The 22,036-nt window shown below is 36.6% G+C and overlaps 1 protein-coding gene across 1 annotated transcript in view; it reads left to right on the forward strand.

Moving 5' to 3' along the window:
- LOC576118 (tetraspanin-1) overlaps positions 1-22,036 on the forward strand; it is a 45,138-nt gene extending 23,102 nt beyond the window's left edge. Inside the window, exons 3-9 of the mRNA XM_776459.5 lie at positions 7,860-7,960; positions 10,155-10,284; positions 10,951-11,030; positions 12,410-12,616; positions 14,012-14,113; positions 16,211-16,297; positions 17,276-22,036. Coding sequence (XP_781552.3) covers positions 7,898-7,960; positions 10,155-10,284; positions 10,951-11,030; positions 12,410-12,616; positions 14,012-14,113; positions 16,211-16,297; positions 17,276-17,332 — 726 coding nt within the window. The 5' untranslated portion in view covers positions 7,860-7,897 and the 3' untranslated portion in view covers positions 17,333-22,036. The remainder of the gene's footprint in view (positions 1-7,859; positions 7,961-10,154; positions 10,285-10,950; positions 11,031-12,409; positions 12,617-14,011; positions 14,114-16,210; positions 16,298-17,275) is intronic.

Here is a 22,036-nt window from a genome sequence, read left to right on the forward strand (position 1 = left end):
CTAAATACTGAGGTTCTAGACCTCCTCTTGACTGTATTCCCAGGTTCCTTTTCACAACAAACAATACAGGACAAAAAAAAACTATGAAACTAAAGGCTGAACTTGCAGTTTAAAAGTAGAAGCAATGTTGAGTCTCAAAATAATCTTGTATCAAGAATTTCATATATTTGGAACATTTTGTACAGTATCAAAGTAGCTTGGTTTGACTTGCCAATTTTCAATACCAATATTCAAACCCGCCTGCCTGACCATGACATATTGTAGCGTCTATGAGCAGTGGAATGGGAGGGGAAAGAAGGTAGATGAAATGATATAAGAAGTCATCTCTCCTCGTTACCTTGTAATTGACATACCATACACTAAACCCAAAACTAGTCTGGATGCACAGACCCTTGGCAGTTAGTCGTAGATTGTCAAGAATTGTTCATTATTTTGTGGACAATATCCTACACTATCAAAATTCTTGATTTAAATACCTGGACCAAACATTGTATTTGATCCTAACCCTATAGCCCTAATCTTAGCCTAAAACCCAGTCACAGTAACCCTGCATTTAATATGTTCTGTAAAATAAGACCCAGAGCAATTGTTGCTGCGGAGCGAATGTCAGACATCTTGTAACAGAGTATTGTCTGCTGTGTTAGTCTATGAAGATTTTTCAGTCTACAGCGCGCACTTCATAGGCCATGTATTAAAACTGCTTTTATTATATACAGCAAGAGACTGAAACAAAGTTAGACTACATGTAGTAGGCAGTTCAGGTGATTTTTTTTTTGTAGGAGATAGGGGGTGATTTCAATATCATTTTAAAGATCACATTTTTATTTACACAATGCACTTTGAGTTGTTCAATTTGGACCAACGGTTCCAGAGATACGGATTTTAAAAATAATTTTCAGAACCATATTGATGAGGACAAAAGATCAAAAGGTCTAACCTATTATAATTGTATTGAAGTCAATTAAACCTGTGTTTAAGCAGTGGCACCATTGTTTTCAGAAGTTTGTGATCTGTTAAGCCTCATAATAGTCATATCTCTTCAATGCGATGACCAAACTCGCTGAAATTTGGCAAATATATTCAGTGATGTTTGGCAAATATGAAATTTAATATCTTTAAACAGCACCGTAATAAAATATGCAAATTTATGCAAATTTATGCAAATTTCCATGTTTTTGTCATCATATTGTTATAAAAGGTAAATAAAAACCCTTTGAATCTAAACTTTTACCAAATGATCTTGTCTATTTATTTCTTTCTTTCTCTCTCTCTCTCTCTCTCTCACACACACACACACACGCACGCTTTCTCCCTCTCTCTCTCTCTCTCTGTTTCTTTTTTTCTCTGTTTCTTTTTTTCTCTGTTTCTTTTTTTCTCTGTTTCTTTTTTTCTCTGTTTCTTTTTTTCTCTCTTTCTCTCTCTATTTCTTTCTTTCTTTCTCGGTCTTTCTCTCTCGGTCTTTCTCTCCTAGTCTCTCTCTCTCTCTCTCACACACACACGCACGCACACACACACACACACACACACACAAAAGGATGAGGTGACAAATCGTCTATGTAGTCTATACTTGCAGCAATCTTGCAGTAAATGAACAGTTTTTTCGAAAAAATATTGTTACTTTACCCCAAAATATTACCAATTCATGTTAGACTATTACAATATTTATTCCAAATATTAAAATAAATATCACAATTATCAATAAAATACGACATACAGATACAATAAACAAAAATTGAAAAAACAAGTCAATCAAGTCACAAACGGGTCTGAATTCTAAGACTACGAAATGGTCTCGACGTCACTCACACAGCTGTTTCATTCACGTACACACTACGTACACACATCACGCGTCGCATCGTCAAAATCAGTTCGTGCAATTTTCAAAAACTGCAATCATATTATCATATCTACCATAAGATCTACTCATCATCATTATATGAAACTTTCAGGAAAGAAGGTAAGATGTTTAATTTTGTTAATTACGGAGTTGTAAGTTAGTTGAAAAACTCCTTCCATCTGAATTTCATCACATTGTCGGCAGATTTGAGCAAAACCATCTACTACGATGGCTATTCAACGTACAACTCACTTCCGATGTGCATCGATAATTGTCGAAGAGAAATGACGTCATATTTTATTGTTTTAACCAATCAGAAGGCGGGGAAATCCGAAATAAACCGAGTGTTTTTTTTCGGCAGAACCACGAAAGCTCACGAAAGTGTGGCCGAAAGCGCGCTCACCCTCATGTATGTGGATTCGTATAGGGAGCTGAAATGCGCACTTGCGTACGTGAATAAGAAGTTGTCCCCATCGCGAAGGTCTAAACTGAACTGCCTACATGTAGGCTCAAGGCTTAGACTGCAGATCACGAGGTACAGAGTTTTAGCCCCGCCGCGGCACTGTCCTTTGGCAAGACGTTAATCTACATTTGCCACTCTCCACCCAGGTGTTAAATGGGTACCCGGTAGGATACGAAAGTTTATGTGGTTAGATGAGCAAGTGTGCGCCTACATTTGTAAATGACGCCTGGCTGGAATGCTCCCCAGGGAGTGGAGAATGTGCATACAAGCCTGAATCCGATGACCGGGGTAATAATAATAATATATCTGTAAGGCACACTTAGAGACATCATCACTGCATTAAGCGCTATTTAAAAGCAGAACATTATAAAATCATTATTATTATTATTATTATTATTAATGAAATTGTGTTCGGGTGTCAAAATTAAGTCAAAATGGAGTCTTTGCAAACAGACTAGGCCTCCAGCATCTTGTTTGCAAAAATCAACATACACACATGTACACGTACAACTACTCGGCCAGCTAACGTGAGTTGGATGGGTGAGAGTACACTTTATGTATGAGTGTGTTTGGATGGTCCGTGTATAAAGTACATCTGGGGGTGTCATTAGAATAATTAGAATCTTGATGATGTTGTAATGATGGGGCAAACAAGGCTCCCTCTATTAATGAGCTGCTGAGTGAAAATCCACTCCCAAACCAGACGCACCGACCCCGAACCCAGGGAAGACAATGAAATATTTGATGTCTGTGTCACTCGTTATTGAAACAAGTATAAGCCTTCCCCCGTGATGTTGCTTCCTCCTCAGAGTCAGTAATGCATGAAAGTATTTTAAAGGTAAAGACCAGTTTTGGAAACGCCCCCCTCTCAAAAAATGGAATGGAAGCTCTTATTACCTATCATGTGAAAAGAATATGTTTTGACTAATACATGATGATAAAAATTTTGCCGGGAAACCGCGTACTAATTGATATATTTGGTAAATAAGTTTATCTACATGGTCTGTGAGAGATACAAATGTAAATGCATGTGTCGCGCACGTGTGCGTAAAGTCCCATATACATCTTTCTGTGTACAGTGCTTGTAACTTCACGAAGACTGGGCCATATTTCTTATCATTTTGATGATTCCAGAACTGCAGTACACACCAATACTTACAAATGTATGTATATGCTACATGATCACCCTTTTCTGGTCGATTCCACAACGTTTCTTTCACGATGCAATCGCATGACCAGAACTCAACTTCATTTTTAAAGCGGAGTTGTTAATCACTTTTTATTTTGCACACTTTTAGGATACAAAAAATGCCACACTTTATGTAAAAATACATGTAGGTACAAAAAGGGCCTTAAACTATTTTAGGCTTTATTAATAATAATAATAATACATTATATTTATATAGCGCTTATTACAATGTTTCTAAGCGCTTTACAAAGTTGTACTTTGTAAATATAATAATACATTCAATAACTATAATTGATATATACTAATCAACCTACAATTAATTGTAACAATTCAAATGAGAAGTCCACCCACGGCTGATATTAGATTGGTTGGTTTTGATAGAAGCAGTGAAATGAGTGAAATGAGTCAGTGAAAGTTTGGGCGAAAACGATTAAAAATAAGAAAGTTATGAATTGTTAAAGGTGGGATCAATCAATCACTAATTCACAATTCCTTGAAGTATCTTGCGACGTTCTCTCACATTGTGCCCTGTACTTTTAAAAAACTCTATATTTTCATTTAAGAACATTTTTAATCGTACATATAATTATCGCAAATATGTTTTAATGCAATCCCTGTATGAAACAAATCTGTTCCGTCATCAATAATTAAGATAGTGAAAGTTTACAGCATTTTCTGTACAGAGTGAATTGGAGACGAGGAGCTTGCGATACTTGCATAGTGTTACCAATTTGTGTTTCACTGATGACATTAAAATATATTAAAATACAATTATTTGTTTCAGGTGAATGAAGAAATACGTGTAAAGAGGCATATAACAAAGATTTGTGCATTAAAATTATTTACATTACAAAAATGGTCTATTCAATTTTTTTAATCTTGATTATGGGTAGTGAGTCTGTATGGTTTCATTTGCCTAGGAACTTCCAATAAAACTCAGTTGCCTAGGAACTTCCAATAAAACATGGGGTACATTTAAGTGCTAAATTTTATAGGCAGAATGAGCGATTTGAAACGCTCATCGTAATCCCGGTTCCACGGTGTACTGTTTATGCTCACTTCTCTGGCTCCTCCACGCATGATTCTGGCTCTGCAGCTGGATTCACAAACCTGCACTGCGCATGCTACGTTGACCCCATTTAAACGCGTTTACAAATGATTGTGCGTTTATGCTTCCCCAGAATCGCTGATCCTAAACGCACCTTTTTTGTGAGTTTACGATCGGCGTTATGATCGCCGTTTTTTCGGTGATTCTACAAAAATGAGAAAGGACGCAACCATGTTTTGAACTAAACGTGTAACAAATGCCTCATTCTGGCCAGAAAAAGTTGAGCATAAACGTACCCTTAGTTGCCTAGGAACTTCCAATAAAACTTACAGTAGTTACCAAGGAACTTCCAATAATAGTTGCCTAGGAACTTCCAATAAAACTTACAGTAGTTACCTAGGAACTTCCAATAATAGTTGCCTAGGAACTTCCAATAAAACTTACAGTAGTTACCTAGGAACTTCCAATAATAGTTGCCTAGGAACTTCCAATAAAACTTACAGTAGTTACCAAGGAACTTCCAATAATAGTTGCCTAGGAACTTCCAATAAAACTTACAGTAGTTACCTAGGAACTTCCAATAATAGTTGCCTAGGAACTTCCAATAAAACTTACAGTAGTTACCTAGGAACTTCCAATAATAGTTGCCTAGGAACTTCCAATAAAACTTACAGTAGTTACCAAGGAACTTCCAATAATAGTTGCCTAGGAACTTCCAATAAAACTCCGGAATGTGAACAAACCAACTGCTTTTCTTGCATCGTAAATGGCTGTATATGTGTAATTCCATAAATGAGGGACCCACTTTGTGACCTTTTGGGTGTCCCACTTGCATGTACATATTTTATAGGGGCTCCCATAATGTATTTGAGTTGTGGCTCTGAGTAAAGACTTAAATAGTGGAGTGAGATTGTTTGGTGATTCTAGGTATTAGGATACAATATTATTCTTGGAAATCACTTTACAATCTCACTCCACTATTTAAGTCTTTACTCAGAGCCACAAATACGTGTGGGTTTCTTATGTAAGTGGGACACAAAAAATGTCACAAAGTGGGTCCCTAACTTATGGAATGATATATTACATGTACCTGTACAGTAAAATGGCATTAAGCTACCAGTATAGACATGGTGTGTGCACTTCAGTCATTCCTTTAGAATGAGATCGATTCAGATGAATGGCTCTGATGAATAAGGATAGGAATGTTGGGCATGTGTGAGCTCCTATTGTTGATTTAACTCTATATTTATTCATCTCTATCCAGGGAGGTGAGACTTTAAACTCACATACCCTGCTCTATCCTTTCCTTTCACCTACATGTAGTGAACTGTATGATTTAAAGGCCACACATGTAGGTGTGAAGAATGAAAGCACTTCGATCACTTAAAGAGAAGGTTGAGTTCTGGGAAGAGGTGAAAACTAATTTGTGAGCATTACTCATTCTTATTATGCAAGTGTGGAAGAACATCAGAGAAGACATGTTCCCTGAAAAGCATGGCTCTTCAAATGCCTTCATATTCTAGATATGCATGTAACATCGTGAAAATCTGGGGGCCGGCTTTTTACACCACGTGTTCGTGCAGTCCCGTATACATCTTTCTGTGTACAGTGTTTGTAACTTTACCAAGCCTTGGCCAAATTTCTTATCATTTTGATGATTCCAGAACCTTGCAATACACACAAATTCTTATATGCTAGATGATCAACCTTTTCTGGTCGGTTCCACACCCTTTCTTTCACAATGCAATCCCATGACCAGAACTCAACTTCATCTTTAAAGAGCAATCCAACTCTTGTAAAAAGTTCAGCAGAAAAATGAGAAACACAGTATGGTGAAACAAAATTATGAATATCTGAACAATTGGATCACTATAAACTAAAGTCTATGCGAATTTTAAATTAGGAGTTTGGTCAGTGGATTGTGACATTGTACATATAGGATGCAGATACAATACATGTAACTCTCCTGTTTGTCATGTACAAAAATGTCTGTTTTTCCTCATAGTGCCTGCAGCCTTCTCTCTTGAGGCACTACTCGAAATAGATTATGGATAGCATAATTATTGTAGGTCTTCTAATGAGAATAGATCCTCCCGAGTCATACATTTTTTTGAATAATTAACCATCCACTTTATCTACATCCAACTTGTTGCCAAGGTTGGATTGCCCCTTTAAGTTTTCCTCAAACCAACTACTACACCTCTGTGCATGCCATTTGAATGAATCTCTGTTTATCTTGCCATCCAGAGCAGGGAGTGGCATTCAAGTATTATTATTAAAGGTCAAACCATGCATTTATTAAGGTTTAGATTGTAGATCAATATCAATTGCAGGTAATACACAACACCATCACACTTGACTTGACAATTAGAATAATATAATATTCAACGAGTGGACCACGCACTAAATACCTATAGCTTGGGCGTGACACTCACAGGTGCCCGGGGGCTGGGGCACAATTTGAAAAGTTAAACATACAGTTATCAACTAAATTATTCATACCCTTAACCAAGTTTTGTAATTTTTTTATTAAAGTATGTGATAATTGGTTTGTCCTAATTTACATCTTGAGAATGTGATATATCATTAAAGTGGGTGTAGCATGACTAGTGTCTTTTCCGTGGCCTGACTCGGGGGGCCAATAGGGTATAATACGACTATGGACGACGCGACCACAGTATTCACGTGCGTGCAACATAAGTGAAACCGAAGCGTGAGGAGAACGTTAATCAAGTCCATTCGTTGACGTTGTCCAAAAGAAGCCAAAGATGGCGTTAACCATTATTTGCCATCTACACCCCCTTTAAACCTTACATCTAAAAGTATTCAACAATGGATCTAATACAACCAGCCCAAACAATGTTGTCAAAATTGCGTTTACTCATGGATAAAATGAATGGAGTGCTTTGAGAACTGGTGTGAATGAGCAAGGTACATGTACATTAGTTTTTCACTTAACGGTTTATTCAAAATATATTTAGAGTATATTGTTGTGGTCGAGTGGATACGTCACCAGACTGTCGATCACAGGGTCCGCGGTTAGAGTCCCGCCTTGACACTAATGTCCTTTGGCAAGACATTGATTTATATTTGCCACACTCAACCCAGGTGAGGTAAATAGGTACCTGGTAGGATTATTCCTTGAAATGCACTGTGTGCTGATAACGGCTGCTAGAGCTAAAGCTAGGGTAATAATTTCCAAAGCTCTTTGGAAGCGCACAGAGATGTTATTTCATAACATATTGTGCGCTATACATGAACTGAACTATTATTAGTATTATTATCATCAAATTAGTGCACTTGTTTTTATTATCTTTTTCAGATTTCCATTGTTTGTGAGACCAAACTCAGACTTTCATCATGCAGGGTTGCGCTCAAAACTGTCTCAAGTTCATCTTGGTCTTCCTGAACCTTCTCATCTTTGTAAGTCCATTATTCATGTATGCGTATTAAAGTGACTACAGGGGGGGGGGAGGAGTGGTGCATAGGGCTGGATATCACCTACTTATTTTATTTGTGTTTTTTATTTTTTGCTTTATGTAATTTTCAACTGTGACTCCTTTCTTCAAATTTTGAAAAGGTAGTTTATGTTATACCAGATTAGGCAGATTTATTCAAGAGCCGTTGCCATTTAAAATAAATATATATTAAAAAAGAAAACCTTTTTTTATACTGATGGCATCCTCCCTCTCTCTTTAGCTATGAACATTTTCTCATGACTGAATAAATAAATATTCCCCCCCCCCATCCCCTCCCCAATATTGTGGGTCTAGTTGTAATGAATACAATGTGCGAAATACTGAAACTGACTTCCTTTTTGTACGGTACATTTAGAGAGCTATGAGAAGGAAACATTGGGTAGAATAATTGGGTCTACAAACTTTTGTCGGATATTATGGCTATTACGGCTGCTTGAATAGGAAACTGATTCAATGTGAAACAGATGGTTTGTTCACACTGCCTTTATAACACTCCTGGGGGGTGTTTCACAAAGATCCAAAGTTGAACTTATCTTTAAGTTGGACTTAACAATCATATGGAAAGCCTTTAGCATCTTTGAAAACATTTTGTAAAAGTTATTTTAAAAGGCATTAAATATTGATTCAAATCATTCATAATTTCTATTACCAAGGAGATTTCATGTTCTTTATGTGGAGTTTATGAAAAATCTAAAACACTTGAATTATTACTGTTGAATATATTTCATTTTGAGGCTAAAAATGGTTCCCCATAATGTTTAAGTCCAACTTAATAATAATAATAATATTTAATTTTTATATAGCGCTTAATACAAAGGTCTCTAAGCGCTTTACAAATATACTATTACCCCGGTCATTGGATTCAGTGCTTGCCCGCACACACTGTGTGCACAATCTCCACTCCCTGGGGAGCATTCCAGCCAGGCGTTACTTAACTTAGAGTTAAGTTTGACTTACGATCTTTGTGAAACATCCCAAGTACTATATAACACTACCTGTACTTGTATCGTATCATCATTTAGTTGGCAATGTGAATGAGGGGGACATGGATGAAATATGTGTGCTTTCATGCAGGTACCCATTACATAGTGGAGGTTCCATGTCAATAAATCAGATTAATAGAGGCTTTTAGACTAGGGCTTTTGTCAACCCATTTCTATTTTTTATGAATTCTGAGTTGTAGTGAATGTGAATAATTGTCTAGTGGAATGCTTTCTGTTTAACAAAAACCCTCTGTAAAAGGTCTGGATATATTAAAAAAGGGATCTCTAGTTTAAGAAAAACAATTGAGCGACAAATGATCATGCAAAAAAAAGGTTTAAAATTAAATCCCCAAAGAGCTACAGTACATGTAGCATGAACAGAAAGTCATTTGTGAATTGGTCATTGGCATGTAGCCTGCTTATTTCCTGTTATTTACGTATGTATGGATCTGTTTAAATAGTACCAGGAAAACTGAATTGTTATTGAAAGCCTCTTAATCTCTAACACACAATAGACTTAGATGTACATGTACATGTAGGTATGTGAAGAAACTACTGGTAGAGATGTGGATCAACTGATCCAGATTGAAGAGATTGTAGACCTTCTTCAAAATGTCATACTCCAGTCCTCCTCCTCCTCCTTCTTCCTCCTCTTCTTCCTTCTCCTCCTCCACCTCTTCTTCCTCTCCTCCTCCTGTTTCTTCTTCCTCTCCTCCTCCTGTTTCTTCTCAGTCTTTGACTTGTTGTCTTCTTCTCCCCCTTCTCTTTTTTTTTTTTCTTCTTCCTCTCCTCTTTTTTCTTTTCTCCTCCTCCTCCTCTTTCTGAGAACCTTTCCCTTTTTTCCTTCTTCTTCTTTTTCTCCTTCTCCTTCTCCTTCTCCTCCTCCTCCTCCTCCTTCTCTTCCTCCTCCCCTCTTCTCCTCCTCCTCCTCCTCCTCCTCCTCCTTCTTCTTCCTCTTCTTCTTCTTCCTCCTCCTCCTCCTCCTCCTCCTCCTTCTTCTTCATTTTCTTCTCTTCCGTCTTCTTGCTTACTGATATATTGACACCACATGTATTAACTACGAGTATCACTATCATATTTTTTTTAATTAGAAAATGGAATTTATTCTTTAACATAATGAATTTTCTCTATCTCTCTTCTTGTCTGGTGTCCTAGCTGTGTGGTATTGGACTCATCGTAACAGGTGTATTCCTGTCCGTTGGAGCCACTGATTGGATCAAGATTGAAGAGATTGCGGCCCTTCTTCAAAATGACCTCCTTCGTGTCGGAGCATATGTCATCATTGGTGAGTTTTCTAGTGAAAAGACCGATTTAAATGAATTTGGTTCAAATGAACATATTGGAAGCATATTATGCGATCTTAAAATATTCAGTGATTGTTGTCGCAGTTGAAATCGAGTCTGAAATGATGAAATCGTAAATAATACAATCTTTACGTTATTTGAAATTTATCAGAATTTACCGGGAGCACCGGTAAAATGTTATATTCAATTTTTCTCAAAAGCAGAAGTGTTATAGGACTATATTTTCTAGAGCTTATGATACATCCACAGGGGCATCCAAATATTTCAAAATTGTAAAGAATCACTATCCAGCCGATTTTCAAAATTTCCCGATACTTTGTATTACCTTATACAAAAGTGGTCTTTATAGTTAGGTGGTTTGTATACATGTATGGTTGTATGACCATACATGTAGTTTGTGAGTGATCAAAGGGACCTAAGATTTCTCAAAATATGTTACCACCAGTGAAAAGAGGAACCTACAATCACTTTGCAAGAATTTTTTTTTACAATAAATTTTCTAGTTGTACCATTTATAGTCTAGAATTTTGCTGTCCATTAGGTAGTAATTGAATTAAATCAACTCGTGATGAATATGAGAAATCTTATATCAAATATCTCATTCATTGTAATGTGGTGTTCCATGTCTTTCATTTTATCTTCTTCAGCTGCTGGATGCTTTGTCATTGTCGTCTCTGGATTCGGCTGTGGGGGCGCCTGTTGTGAGAACAAGTGCATGCTGGGAGTGGTAAGGTCATGACCTTTTCGAATGATACTCTAAAAACAAAATGAAAAATCCTCAGTCAATGGAAAACATGAAGTTTAAGCTTCTACCAAACATAAAATCGAGGACCGAGTTAAACAAAACCACTGCTGTGGACTTTCGAAAGCCAATAATTGTCTTGCTCGTGATCAATATTGTAATCTATAATGCCATACAAAGGTGAACCTGGTTTTTATGAGATCAAAAGGTTGATACCTACCACTTTATCTTGAACTATTAAAGTCCCACTGCACTACTTGCTCCCTCTATATAGAAAACAATGCTGTGCCCGTTGGTCCCCCATGGCCCTCTTTTTATGCCTCCGCCACCGAAGGTGGTGCCGGAGGCATCATGTTTTCGGGTTGTCCGTCCGTACGTCCGTACGTCCGTACGTCCGTCCGTACGTCCGTCCGTACGTCCGTCCGTACGTCCGTACGTCCGTCCCGTTTGACCGTTATCACATTATCTCAAGAACCATTTAAGATTTAAACTTAAGACTCGGGAATAGTATTTATCACCATAGGAAGACGATCTGATTAGATTTTGGAGTACGTAGGTCAAAGGTCACAGGTCACAGAGGTCAACTTATGAAATTCCTTGTATTGAGTTTGTTAGCGCGATATCTCAAGAACCATTTGAGATTTAAACTTCAAACTTAAGGATAGTATGTATCACCATAGGAAGACGATCTGATTAGATTTTGGAGCACGTATGTCAAAGGTCAAGGGTCACAGAGGTCAACTTATGAAATTCCATACATTGAGATTGTTATCATGATATCTCAAGAACCACTGGAGATTTAAACTTCAAACTTAGTGATAGTGTGTATCACTATAGGAAGACGATCTGATTAGATTTTGGAGCACGTAGGTCAAAGGTCAAGGGTCACAGAGGTCAACTTATGAAATTCCATACATTGAGATTGTTATCATAATATCTCAAGAACCACTGGAGATTTAAACTTCAAACTTAATGATAGTGTGTATCACCATAGGAAGACAATCTGATTAGATTTTGGAGCACGTAGGTCAAAGGTCAAGGGTCACAGAGGTCAACTTATGAAATTCCATACATTGAGATTGTTATCATGATATCTCAAGAACCACTGGAGATTTAAACTCCAAACTTGTTTAAATTGCTCTATGGCGGAGGCATCATTTTCGACTGCGCGCAGTCAAAATTCCATCTAGTTCTAATGTTTATTGAGAGCTGAGTTGATGAGATAACCACCTGTCAGTGACCATGCTGGGAGGTCTAAACCCTCCTGGCCAAACTGGTGCAGACAGGCTTTAAGTACGTGACACCATAGCTTTGACTTCCCCAAATATGTTCTGAATACAAGCCTTTGTTTTGTTATATTCCAGTACTTTGCGATCCTCCTGTTGATCTTCTGCGCTCAACTTGCCGCCGGGATCCTGGCCGCTATCTACTCTGCTGAGATCAAGACTTACATCACCACTGAGTCTGTGGATTTCCTCAAGGAAGACTACAACAACACGATGAATGGCACCGCTGTCGACATAGCCCTCGACGTAGCCGGCACAGCCGCATGGAACACCGTCCAGACAACGGTTAGTCATGCCAATCCTCAAACTGGTAAAGGAGGATCGCTTCTAGATGGAGAATTTTTTTGGGGGGAGGGGGTAGGCTTTTAGGAGCCTTTTTTGGATTTGGGGTTCCTTCATTCATTTTTCGACATAGGCCTTGCTCAAATTTATTTATAACGGGGAAAAAAATTGCAGGGGAGGGGGAAGGGGGAGGGGACTCCCAAGCCTTCCTCTAGAAGGCTGCTGGTTTGGAGAATGATGTTTGCCAGAGAATTTCCTGCCCCTCCCCATCCATTTTTTCCTTCACAAGTCCTTAAAGGGAAAGTCCACCCCAAAAATAAGTTTGTTTCGATAGAGGCAGAATAATAAGAAAATCAGGTGAGTGAAAGTTTGAGCAAATTCTGAATAAAAATAAGAAAGTTATGAATTATTGAAGTTGTGATCAATCAAATACAAATTGGCAACTCTGTGACTTATTATACGAGCTCTCCTTCATTTGCTTTGTGCATAATATTCCATAAAATCATGTTTTCTTCGTTATTGATGACGGAATATATATTTGTTCCTTGCAGGGGGAGTATAGAAACATATTTGCAATTATTATATTTAGGGTGCATGTATGGTTGAAATTTTTCTTGAGGAAAAATGAAAATTTTAGATTTTTTTAGTACTGAGCAAATGGAAGTTGAGCTGGCATGATACGTCATAGAGTTGATTGATCACAACTTCAAAAATCCTAACTTCCTTATTTTTAATCGGAATTTGCTCAAACTTTCACTGACTTGTTTCTCTCATTTTTCTACTCCTATTAAAACTAACTTAATTTCAGGGTGGACTTTCCCTTTAACGTTGTCATTGGTTACTACCAATAGTCAGTTTTCATGTAACAGACCTACCAATGTATGTCTATTTCTACCTCCTATTGTCCTTTTATTTTAGCCAGTATTCTTGGACTTTAATAGTGTTGTTGTTTACGTATCCATGTTTTTATCAGACTTTGCCGATATCCTAGAGCGCTACATGTTTGGCCGCTCTGCAATGTTGGGGGTATTAATGTTGGAGCGTCAGGAGCGTCACAGCGTGACATACATGAGTGCTATACAAGAAGCCACCATTATTATCATTATTATTATTAAATCTTTACATGCCACACAGATAATCTCCCTGAGCCACATTTTATTTATCATAGGATAGATCTACCAAAGGCTTCAAGATTATTGAACTGTTTCCTGTGCAAGAGTAATCTATAAACATGTGTTAAATGGTTTGTCACGTAGCTAATCAAGAAGGGAAATAGGCAATTCAACTAGGTCTTTGTGTTCTGAATTGCACACATGGCAAACGAGCAACCTAGCATATTGGCACGCATGGCAAATTAAAGGTTACTAAATGAGATGAATGAATTTCTTTTCTCTACAGTTGGAATGCTGCGGGGTGAATGGTATACAAGACTACATTGACAACCCATACGTTAATAGTGCTCAACTTACAATTTGTATGTCAAGTGATGGCAGTACTAAGGTTAGTAAACCAAACATTGATTTTTGATTTGATTTGATTTGTTTTCCACTCAAATATCCACAAACTAAGTGACATATATAAACCATACAATAATACAATATATAATAGAACAAATGAATTATACAAGTAACGAAATCCTGACAAGTATGTTCAAATCAAATAAAGTACATTTAAGTTTGAGAATAAGACAAAATATTTTATATTGCTTGATTTAATGAGAGGGGAAAAAAGGGAATCTCAGAAAAGCTAGGCTTGTTGAGCGAGATTCCCAGTATAAATTAAATAATGGACCATCAACAATGTGCATCAAATTTCGCACATGTCCGCTCCCAGAGAGACCAGAGACGCGCGAACCCATCCGCCCGCCATCTCCCATCTCCCCCGCCATCGGTATATGAATAGCATTTTTTTGCATTAATGCACACATTTCCAGTAGCCTCATAGACTGACACTTTCATGAAGCTGAATTCCCCCCGAACAAGAATAAAATTGCATTTAAAAATCAGTTAGGTTCCAAACAATACTATATCCATTCAAGTCATGCATTGCAACTTGCATACAGTATGCAATATTTTCAGTTCCAAAAAGTAATACATCCAATCTCAGTTCCCAAAGGTACTACATCCACCAAAATTACAATTACATAAATTCATGTAATATATTTGTGCAGGCTTAGATATTTTTAAAGAGTGGTTTTATTCTTGTATCATACAAGAATAATCAGCCAAGGTATCATTCCAAACTTATATTGCTAACTATGATAATTTAAAAAATCATGTTTTTTTTTAAAACTTGGATTTATAGATGTAGTACCTTTTGGAACCGAGCTCTTCATATCATAAAACCCACTTCATTGAATAGTGTTTCTCATTGAAGCGTGTACTAAAAGAACCTTCACATAAAGACCACTTGATTCCATTGAATAGTGTTTCTCATTGAAGCGTGTACTAAAAGAACCTTCACATAAAGACCACTTGTTTCCATTGAATAGTGTTTCTCATTGAAGCGTGTACTAAAAGAACCTTCACATAAAGACCACTTGTTTCCATTGAATAGTGTTTCTCTTTGAAGCGTGTACTAAAAGAACCTTCACATAAAGACCACTTGATTCCATTGAATAGTGTTTCTCATTGAAGCGTGTACTAAAAGAACCTTCACATAAAGACCACTTGATTCCATTGAATAGTGTTTCTCATTGAAGCGTGTACTAAAAGAACCTTCACATAAAGACCACTTGATTCCATTGAATAGTGTTTCTCATTGAAGCGTGTACTAAAAGAACCTTCACATAAAGACCACTTGTTTCCATTGAATAGTGTTTCTCATTGAAGCGTGTACTAAAAGAACCTTCACATAAAGACCACCTGTTTGCAAATACTCCTCCTCATTTTTCTTTCTTTAGTGTTCTTTATATACAGGTTTCACTGTATATCAAGATTCTGGACGTCAAAGACCATATCTGAAATGAAAAATGAAATGGATGAATTATATATCAACGAAAAGCTTATAAGCCATTTTAGTGTCCGTCAGAGGAGTATCAACTCTCTGAAAACTAAAAATCTAAAGCTTTGAAAATCTGAAGATATCAACCTAAAATATTGCCATCGACTTGATGACATCATCTTATGTGGAGTAGGCGTATTCACAATGACTTGCATTAATTATTGCCTCCAGGCTGTTTCTTTCACAATGTTATCCCTGGGGGGTGTTTCTCAAAGCCGTTTGTAAAGTTACGCATGACTTTAGGAACGACTTGTATATGAAAAGCCAAATGGGATGCTCAATCATCATTAACTGCATCAACTAAAGTTGAACTGTGCAGATGTAGATTAACATTCTTATTATAATAAACATTTTTAATGCAAAGTATATTTTTTGCCATAATTTAATTGAGGTTATTGGAAATATCAGAGGAAACTTTGGGCATCCTATCTGGCACTTCATATACAAGTCGTTCGTAAAGTCATGCATAACTTTACGAAAAGCTTTATGAAACAAAAAAGAGCCGTAATCATCTCTATCTCTGACTTGAACTTGTTGTGAATTCAGGAGGTTCCCCTATATTGATGACATTTGTTTTTCTTTCTACTTGAACAGGGTGGATGTCAGGAGCCCCTTGAGAGTTTACTTGAGATGTATGCCACCGTCATCGGTGCAACCGCCATTGGCGTAGCCTGTCTGGAGGTGAGAACATCAGATATTTATGTGACCATGGGCTTTGACGCTTCATATCTTTTATTGTTTCCCCTGGGATTATGCCGAACGATACTTTGGAATCAGCAGCGTTACGCTGCCATGTATGCCCCGGCATATTCTTGTGTGCGCTCTAACTGCCACATTCCTTGATGGATTTCTTTCAAGCTTTGTATAGATTTATATCTTGGTCCAATCTACACATCCTTAATTTTTGGTATCTTTTATTTCTTAATACATTTTTAAAAATATATCTTTTTAATTATTCCCTTTTTTTCTTTCTTTCTTTTTCTTCACCTTTTCTCAAGAGTATACCTCATGAGGTATCAAGTTTTGTCCTCTGTTTGCATTGACATTTATTGAATTGTGTTAATGCAATAATCAGGCCTGATAAAAACCCGATTTAAATCAGTTTCCCGATTTTATTTTATTTCCCGATTTTTTTTTTCTTCCCGATTTAAAAAAAAAAAATCCAGATTTTTTTTTTTTTTTTTTTTTTTTTACCAGATTTTTTTTTTCTTCCCGATTTTATCCTGGTTTCCCGATTTCCCCTGGTTTAAGCTAATTATGACATACTGCACACGGAAACTGCAGACCATATCCCTTTAAAGGCATTGTTTAACAATTTAAAATCTGAGATGCATGGCCATACATGTTAGCAGTACATGTATCTGTAATACTGAAGCCCTAAAGCTTCAAAATGTTTGAGTGACTGGTTTTACCATACTCATTTTCCACAATAGACTGTAGTGTTAGGAAAACTAAAAACGAATTTTCGATTTCCATTCGTAAATATCTTGATAATCATTGGTGATCGGCTTGTAAAAGTCATGAGATTCCTGACTGACCTAAAGGTTTATAATTATGATTGCAGCATGAGCTAAATCCAGGATTTGTTTCGGAATCTGAGGCAATGTTACCAAGTCACAATAAAATAACACTTTTCTTTTCTTTCTTGTTTATCTGCAGCTGTTCTGCATGGTGTTTGCCGTCTGTCTGTGCAGAAATGTCGGTCAGGACGACTAAAGCCAGTCGCTAGAGGTGGAGCTGAAAATAAAACTAAATGTGAAATCCAAAAAGGGAGTGCGGAAAACTTCTTTATTTTATCACCACCAAACCACGCTACGTAATGATCAACTTTCTGCCTGGGGTGACCTAGTGACCTTTCATGTAGAGTGTCAAGAGAGAGGTCAAATGTCATGGGGTCAAATGTGTATCCAATTTTTGTAATTGGTTCATGGTGTGATGCTTGTGTTATGTATATGAAGTAAAACGTATAAGGGCTAGTGTGCAGTGTTTACAGTGATCGTTGGCGAGTAATTTGAACAGTATGCTCAAATGACTTGTCGGGTTGGTTTAATTATTGTTCTTGTGCCGTATCGTGATGAACAGTGTAACTTAATGGCTTAGCTGTTCGCATTGTAAATGGGAAGGAAGAATATGCACAAAAAGCAAGCAACTGTATTAGTCCTTTGCGCTTTACATGAAGGTATATTCAGGCAGAGAGTTGATCATTCTGAAATTATTTTGTCACTTTTAATTACTTCGCTGCAATTCTTGCATGTTTTCTTTTGCCAGTGTTCTATACTATGTAATTTGAGTGTCATGTCCATTTATATTGTAGCAGTATTTATGGAAAAACATCATGATCATCAAAGAGGCTTTTGTTTTTATTGAAACTAATTTGAAACATTCAGGTATTTTTTAAATTGTCTCACTCCTTGAATAGTACTGATTTTTCTTCATAGCTCTAGTTTTTTATACTTCATTTTCCATTACTACAGCTATTACTAGTACTACAAAGAGCAAGTATGGTTCATTCCCCCCCCCCCCCCACCCATCATGCAATATTTCAACCATGTTATCAACGTTTGGAAACATTAATTTATGTTTAGCTGTTTAATATGCAAAGAGGCTTTAAGGGGATGGGTTCGTGTATAGTTACTCAATTTAAACAATTTTGAGGCTTTTAAAGGGGTTGGTAACATTATCTATGGATGGTAAATTTTAACATTTTTCATGAGACTAACTAAATATTGGATTATCTATTTTTTTTAAACTGTGTTTCGAGACTGAATAACCAACATGAGGCTGAATATATGGTACCCTAGTTAGGAAAATAGAGGCTTGAAAACATTATCTAGGTACAACAGAACTTGTGGATACCAAGAAGGATGATGGGCTGATATAGCAGTATTGGGCCTGAAATACAACAGTATGATATCTTTTTTGTCAAGAGGCTGCCAGGTGGGATTATGATAGTACAGAATAAACATGTGTTCTGGAATATATGAAAGGAAGAATTAATAGACAAAGAAATCAATTAAAGTATTGCCTAATCTCTGCTCACACTTTCCAAATCATCTCTTCTTCATGATGAAATTAAAAGAATTGAACTAAAGTCAATTTCTCACTATACTTCTACATTAAAGAAAGAATGTCCCAATTATGATATCAAAAACATACATGCTATATTTTTGTTCTCATCTTTTCATTCATTTACTTATTTTAGCCATAATATTTGAAAGATGTTGCTGCTCTTAGCTGACAAATTTTCTATCAATATGCTTTACTTTCTGAAGAAATTACTTTCATCTTAAATCAGTCTCAAGCACTTTCATTTTGTACTTTGATTTGCACTTATTCTGTCGGTAGACAACATTAATCAAGTAAGTTAGCTGTATGGTACTCCTAAGGAAATATGCTGTAATATATTCTGCATTTAAACAGTACGTTATTGACATAGACTATGTGTGTAAGTGTATTATTGGGTGTATGTATGTATGTACAATATTAGTAACTTTTGAAGTGTTTTATTAATAGGGAGAGTATTGTAGTATAATATGTTGTAAAACTTCTGCAGTTAGAAGAATTGTAAGAAACAACTTTCTTCTTCAGAAATGGATTTGGTTGCAAGCTTGGCCATAACAAATTTCTTCATAAGAATTCTGCAGCATTCCTTTTTGTTGTCTAAAAATTGAATAGAGGCCATGATGATACGATATGGTCATCTGTTAAAAATCATGAGTGATGGACCCATATGTGCAAAATGGTGTCAGTGGGAAAATTAAACGGAATGTGATAAAGATGTGGTCAGCTGAAATGTTTTGGCGGAACCAAGTTGGAAGCTTGAACACATCCTTGTGGTTATAGACTATCACTATATCTCCATGATTGGTTTTTAATAGATGCCTAGTCTCAAATTTAGCCTGTCTGATTGCTAGGAAACATCTGGGGTAGGGGGGGGGGGGGGGGGGGTCTCATGCGTGTATTACTCAGTGATGGTATCATAGTAACGTGTTATGTAACTTATTAATGTGTAGCAAGGGTTTAGAGATCCTCCTTTTTTCAAGGAAGAAAATATGTTAATGTGAATTTTGTGAGATATTGTTATCATGTTTGTATGGATATGTACAGTGTATGCATGATGTCTTTAGGTGCTTGATCGTCTTGGTTTCTAGTTGTTTGTGCCTTCTTTTTGGTATATACCTCTAATCTTGGATCAAAACGACAATCACTTCTCTTCAAACATAACACCTGGGGGGAGCTAAAAGGGCGCGACGGCTTTAATACGCCCTTTTGGCCCTCATCAGGTTGTAATTTAATCCATGAGCATACACGTCTCTCATTGAGTATATAGGATAATGTCACGTTAAAGAAAGAAATCAAGGATTGTTTGCTTTTCACCACTAAAATGAAAGTGTCAGGTGACAAGTTTCTTCAGTCATGTGACTGAGCTGTGAGGTCATGTGACTCACCTGAGAGTTTTTATGTATATCTTTTTTATTAGCCAGGGTGTACACATTTCGTATCAGAGAGATTTGGAATTCTATTTTTAGGCAACAGAAATTATTCTAGAGAGAAATTAAAAAAATGAAATGAGCATTATAGTCAAAGATAATGTACAGCTTATGAGAAAATATGGGGAGAGATGTTCAATTATATGCTATATTTAGAGGAGGAAATTCACCCGATTATTCACCATGCACAGTTTTTTTTTCCAGCTAGCTCACTATTCAAGATATTAAAGGTTAAACCTGCTAATGAAATGCTCGCTTCCCTTCCCCTCATGAAAATCAAGATACTGCAGTACCATGAAAAAAGATTAGGTTAGAAGATAAATAACAGATACTCAAAATAGACCAATTCCCCTTGTTGCAATGGGAGGAATATAGGTATATGTATTGCTAGTAAGGTATGGGTACTCTGGCGGGCCAGAATTACTGCTGAAAATGAGCTCCAAAATATATTCTCCTTGTTCATGAGTAACCCTACTATTCTTTCTTATTAGAGAGTCATACACACAGTGTGAGTAACGTGTTAGAAACATTTCATTCTTAGACATCATCTCAGTCTTTTCTATTCTTAAAACAACTCGATGTTCTAGCTCTCATATAACTTCTAACCCAAGCTTCAATCCTTTTTGAAGAAAAAAAAGTTTTTAGTCAAATTTGTAACTCATTACATCGATTTCAAACCTTGAAATATCAACCTTTGAACTTTCATCTATGACCTTTGAACTTTGTGACTTATGAGGGTTACCTCTGACCTCTAATCTATACAGCTTCCTGTTCCTCTGCAAAGCAATGGTAGTTTTTTCTTAGTGGTTCTATATCAACATATGAAGTAGGTAATTCAAAGGCACTTTAATTATGGTAGAATATGCACAATTTTGAATGTATCTGGATGTATATATCTATATATGATTCCTAGATTGGGATGGCTGCCATAGCTGGTAAATACACAAACATAAAACAATGTCATCCCTTGACTTGCAAAAATAGACAGAGTCTTTGAAATTATAAATTCTGATGTAGATATCTGTTTGAGAAATTTTGAAGTCACAAACAATGTCATCTGTTGATTTGCAATCAAAAGAGTGCTGAAAATTTCTACATCTGAAAACTTCTACACCATGAAAAAAAAGGGATTGAATGTAATGAAATATGCATTTTTAGGGAGGGAGCAGTATTATCATTAAACAAACAAAAAACTATCAATATCTATTAAGATGATGAGTATGCTATGTGTTAGAATGTTGTAGAAATATTTACAGGTTTTAATATCATTTTTACACCAATTTATTTACTGAATTGTGTTGAGAAAGCTATCCGTTGTCTGTCTGAGCTATGGCAGCCAGCCTATTACTATAATGCAGTGTACTTGTTTGTATATATTGATATTGGTCATAATTTTTCTCTTTTTTTTTTTTACATGCCGTGACTTTTGATTCTCAGTGTTGGCCTAAAATTTATGGAACGTTTTGAGAAGGGTATGGAGCCGTGGGCCCAGAGCTCACTGGTAGGAAGGTCATGTTGGATTGATGTTAGACCTGGTCCTGCTAGGACTGAGTCTCAGACTCATTGTCTGTGAATAGGTACTAAGATAAGGACCAACTTCAGGTCTAAGAATATGGCAATATAAGTTTGGTTTAGCTCATCAGGACTAAACTCAGATCCTCTACAGAAGCCCTGCATTAATGTAGACCTTCTCATGTGTGTATCCTTGAATGCCTCATGTACACTGTAGGACGACAAAACCATGTTCGTGCCAGAGCCAGAGTCAAAATCTTACTCTCAAGACCTAGATCTGAACATCAATCCCACATGGCCCTAGGAAAGTTTTTTGTGTGAATGAATATCATGAGATGAGGAATGAAGATCATTGTATAAGCAATCACGTTTGGTCCAATTTTTACTTGATATGAATAAAATAAATTAATCTCCCCTA

Source organism: Strongylocentrotus purpuratus, unplaced genomic scaffold, assembly GCF_000002235.5.
Source record: "Strongylocentrotus purpuratus isolate Spur 01 unplaced genomic scaffold, Spur_5.0 spur5_scaffold_18, whole genome shotgun sequence".
Classification (NCBI taxonomy): Eukaryota; Metazoa; Echinodermata; class Echinoidea; order Camarodonta; family Strongylocentrotidae; genus Strongylocentrotus; species Strongylocentrotus purpuratus.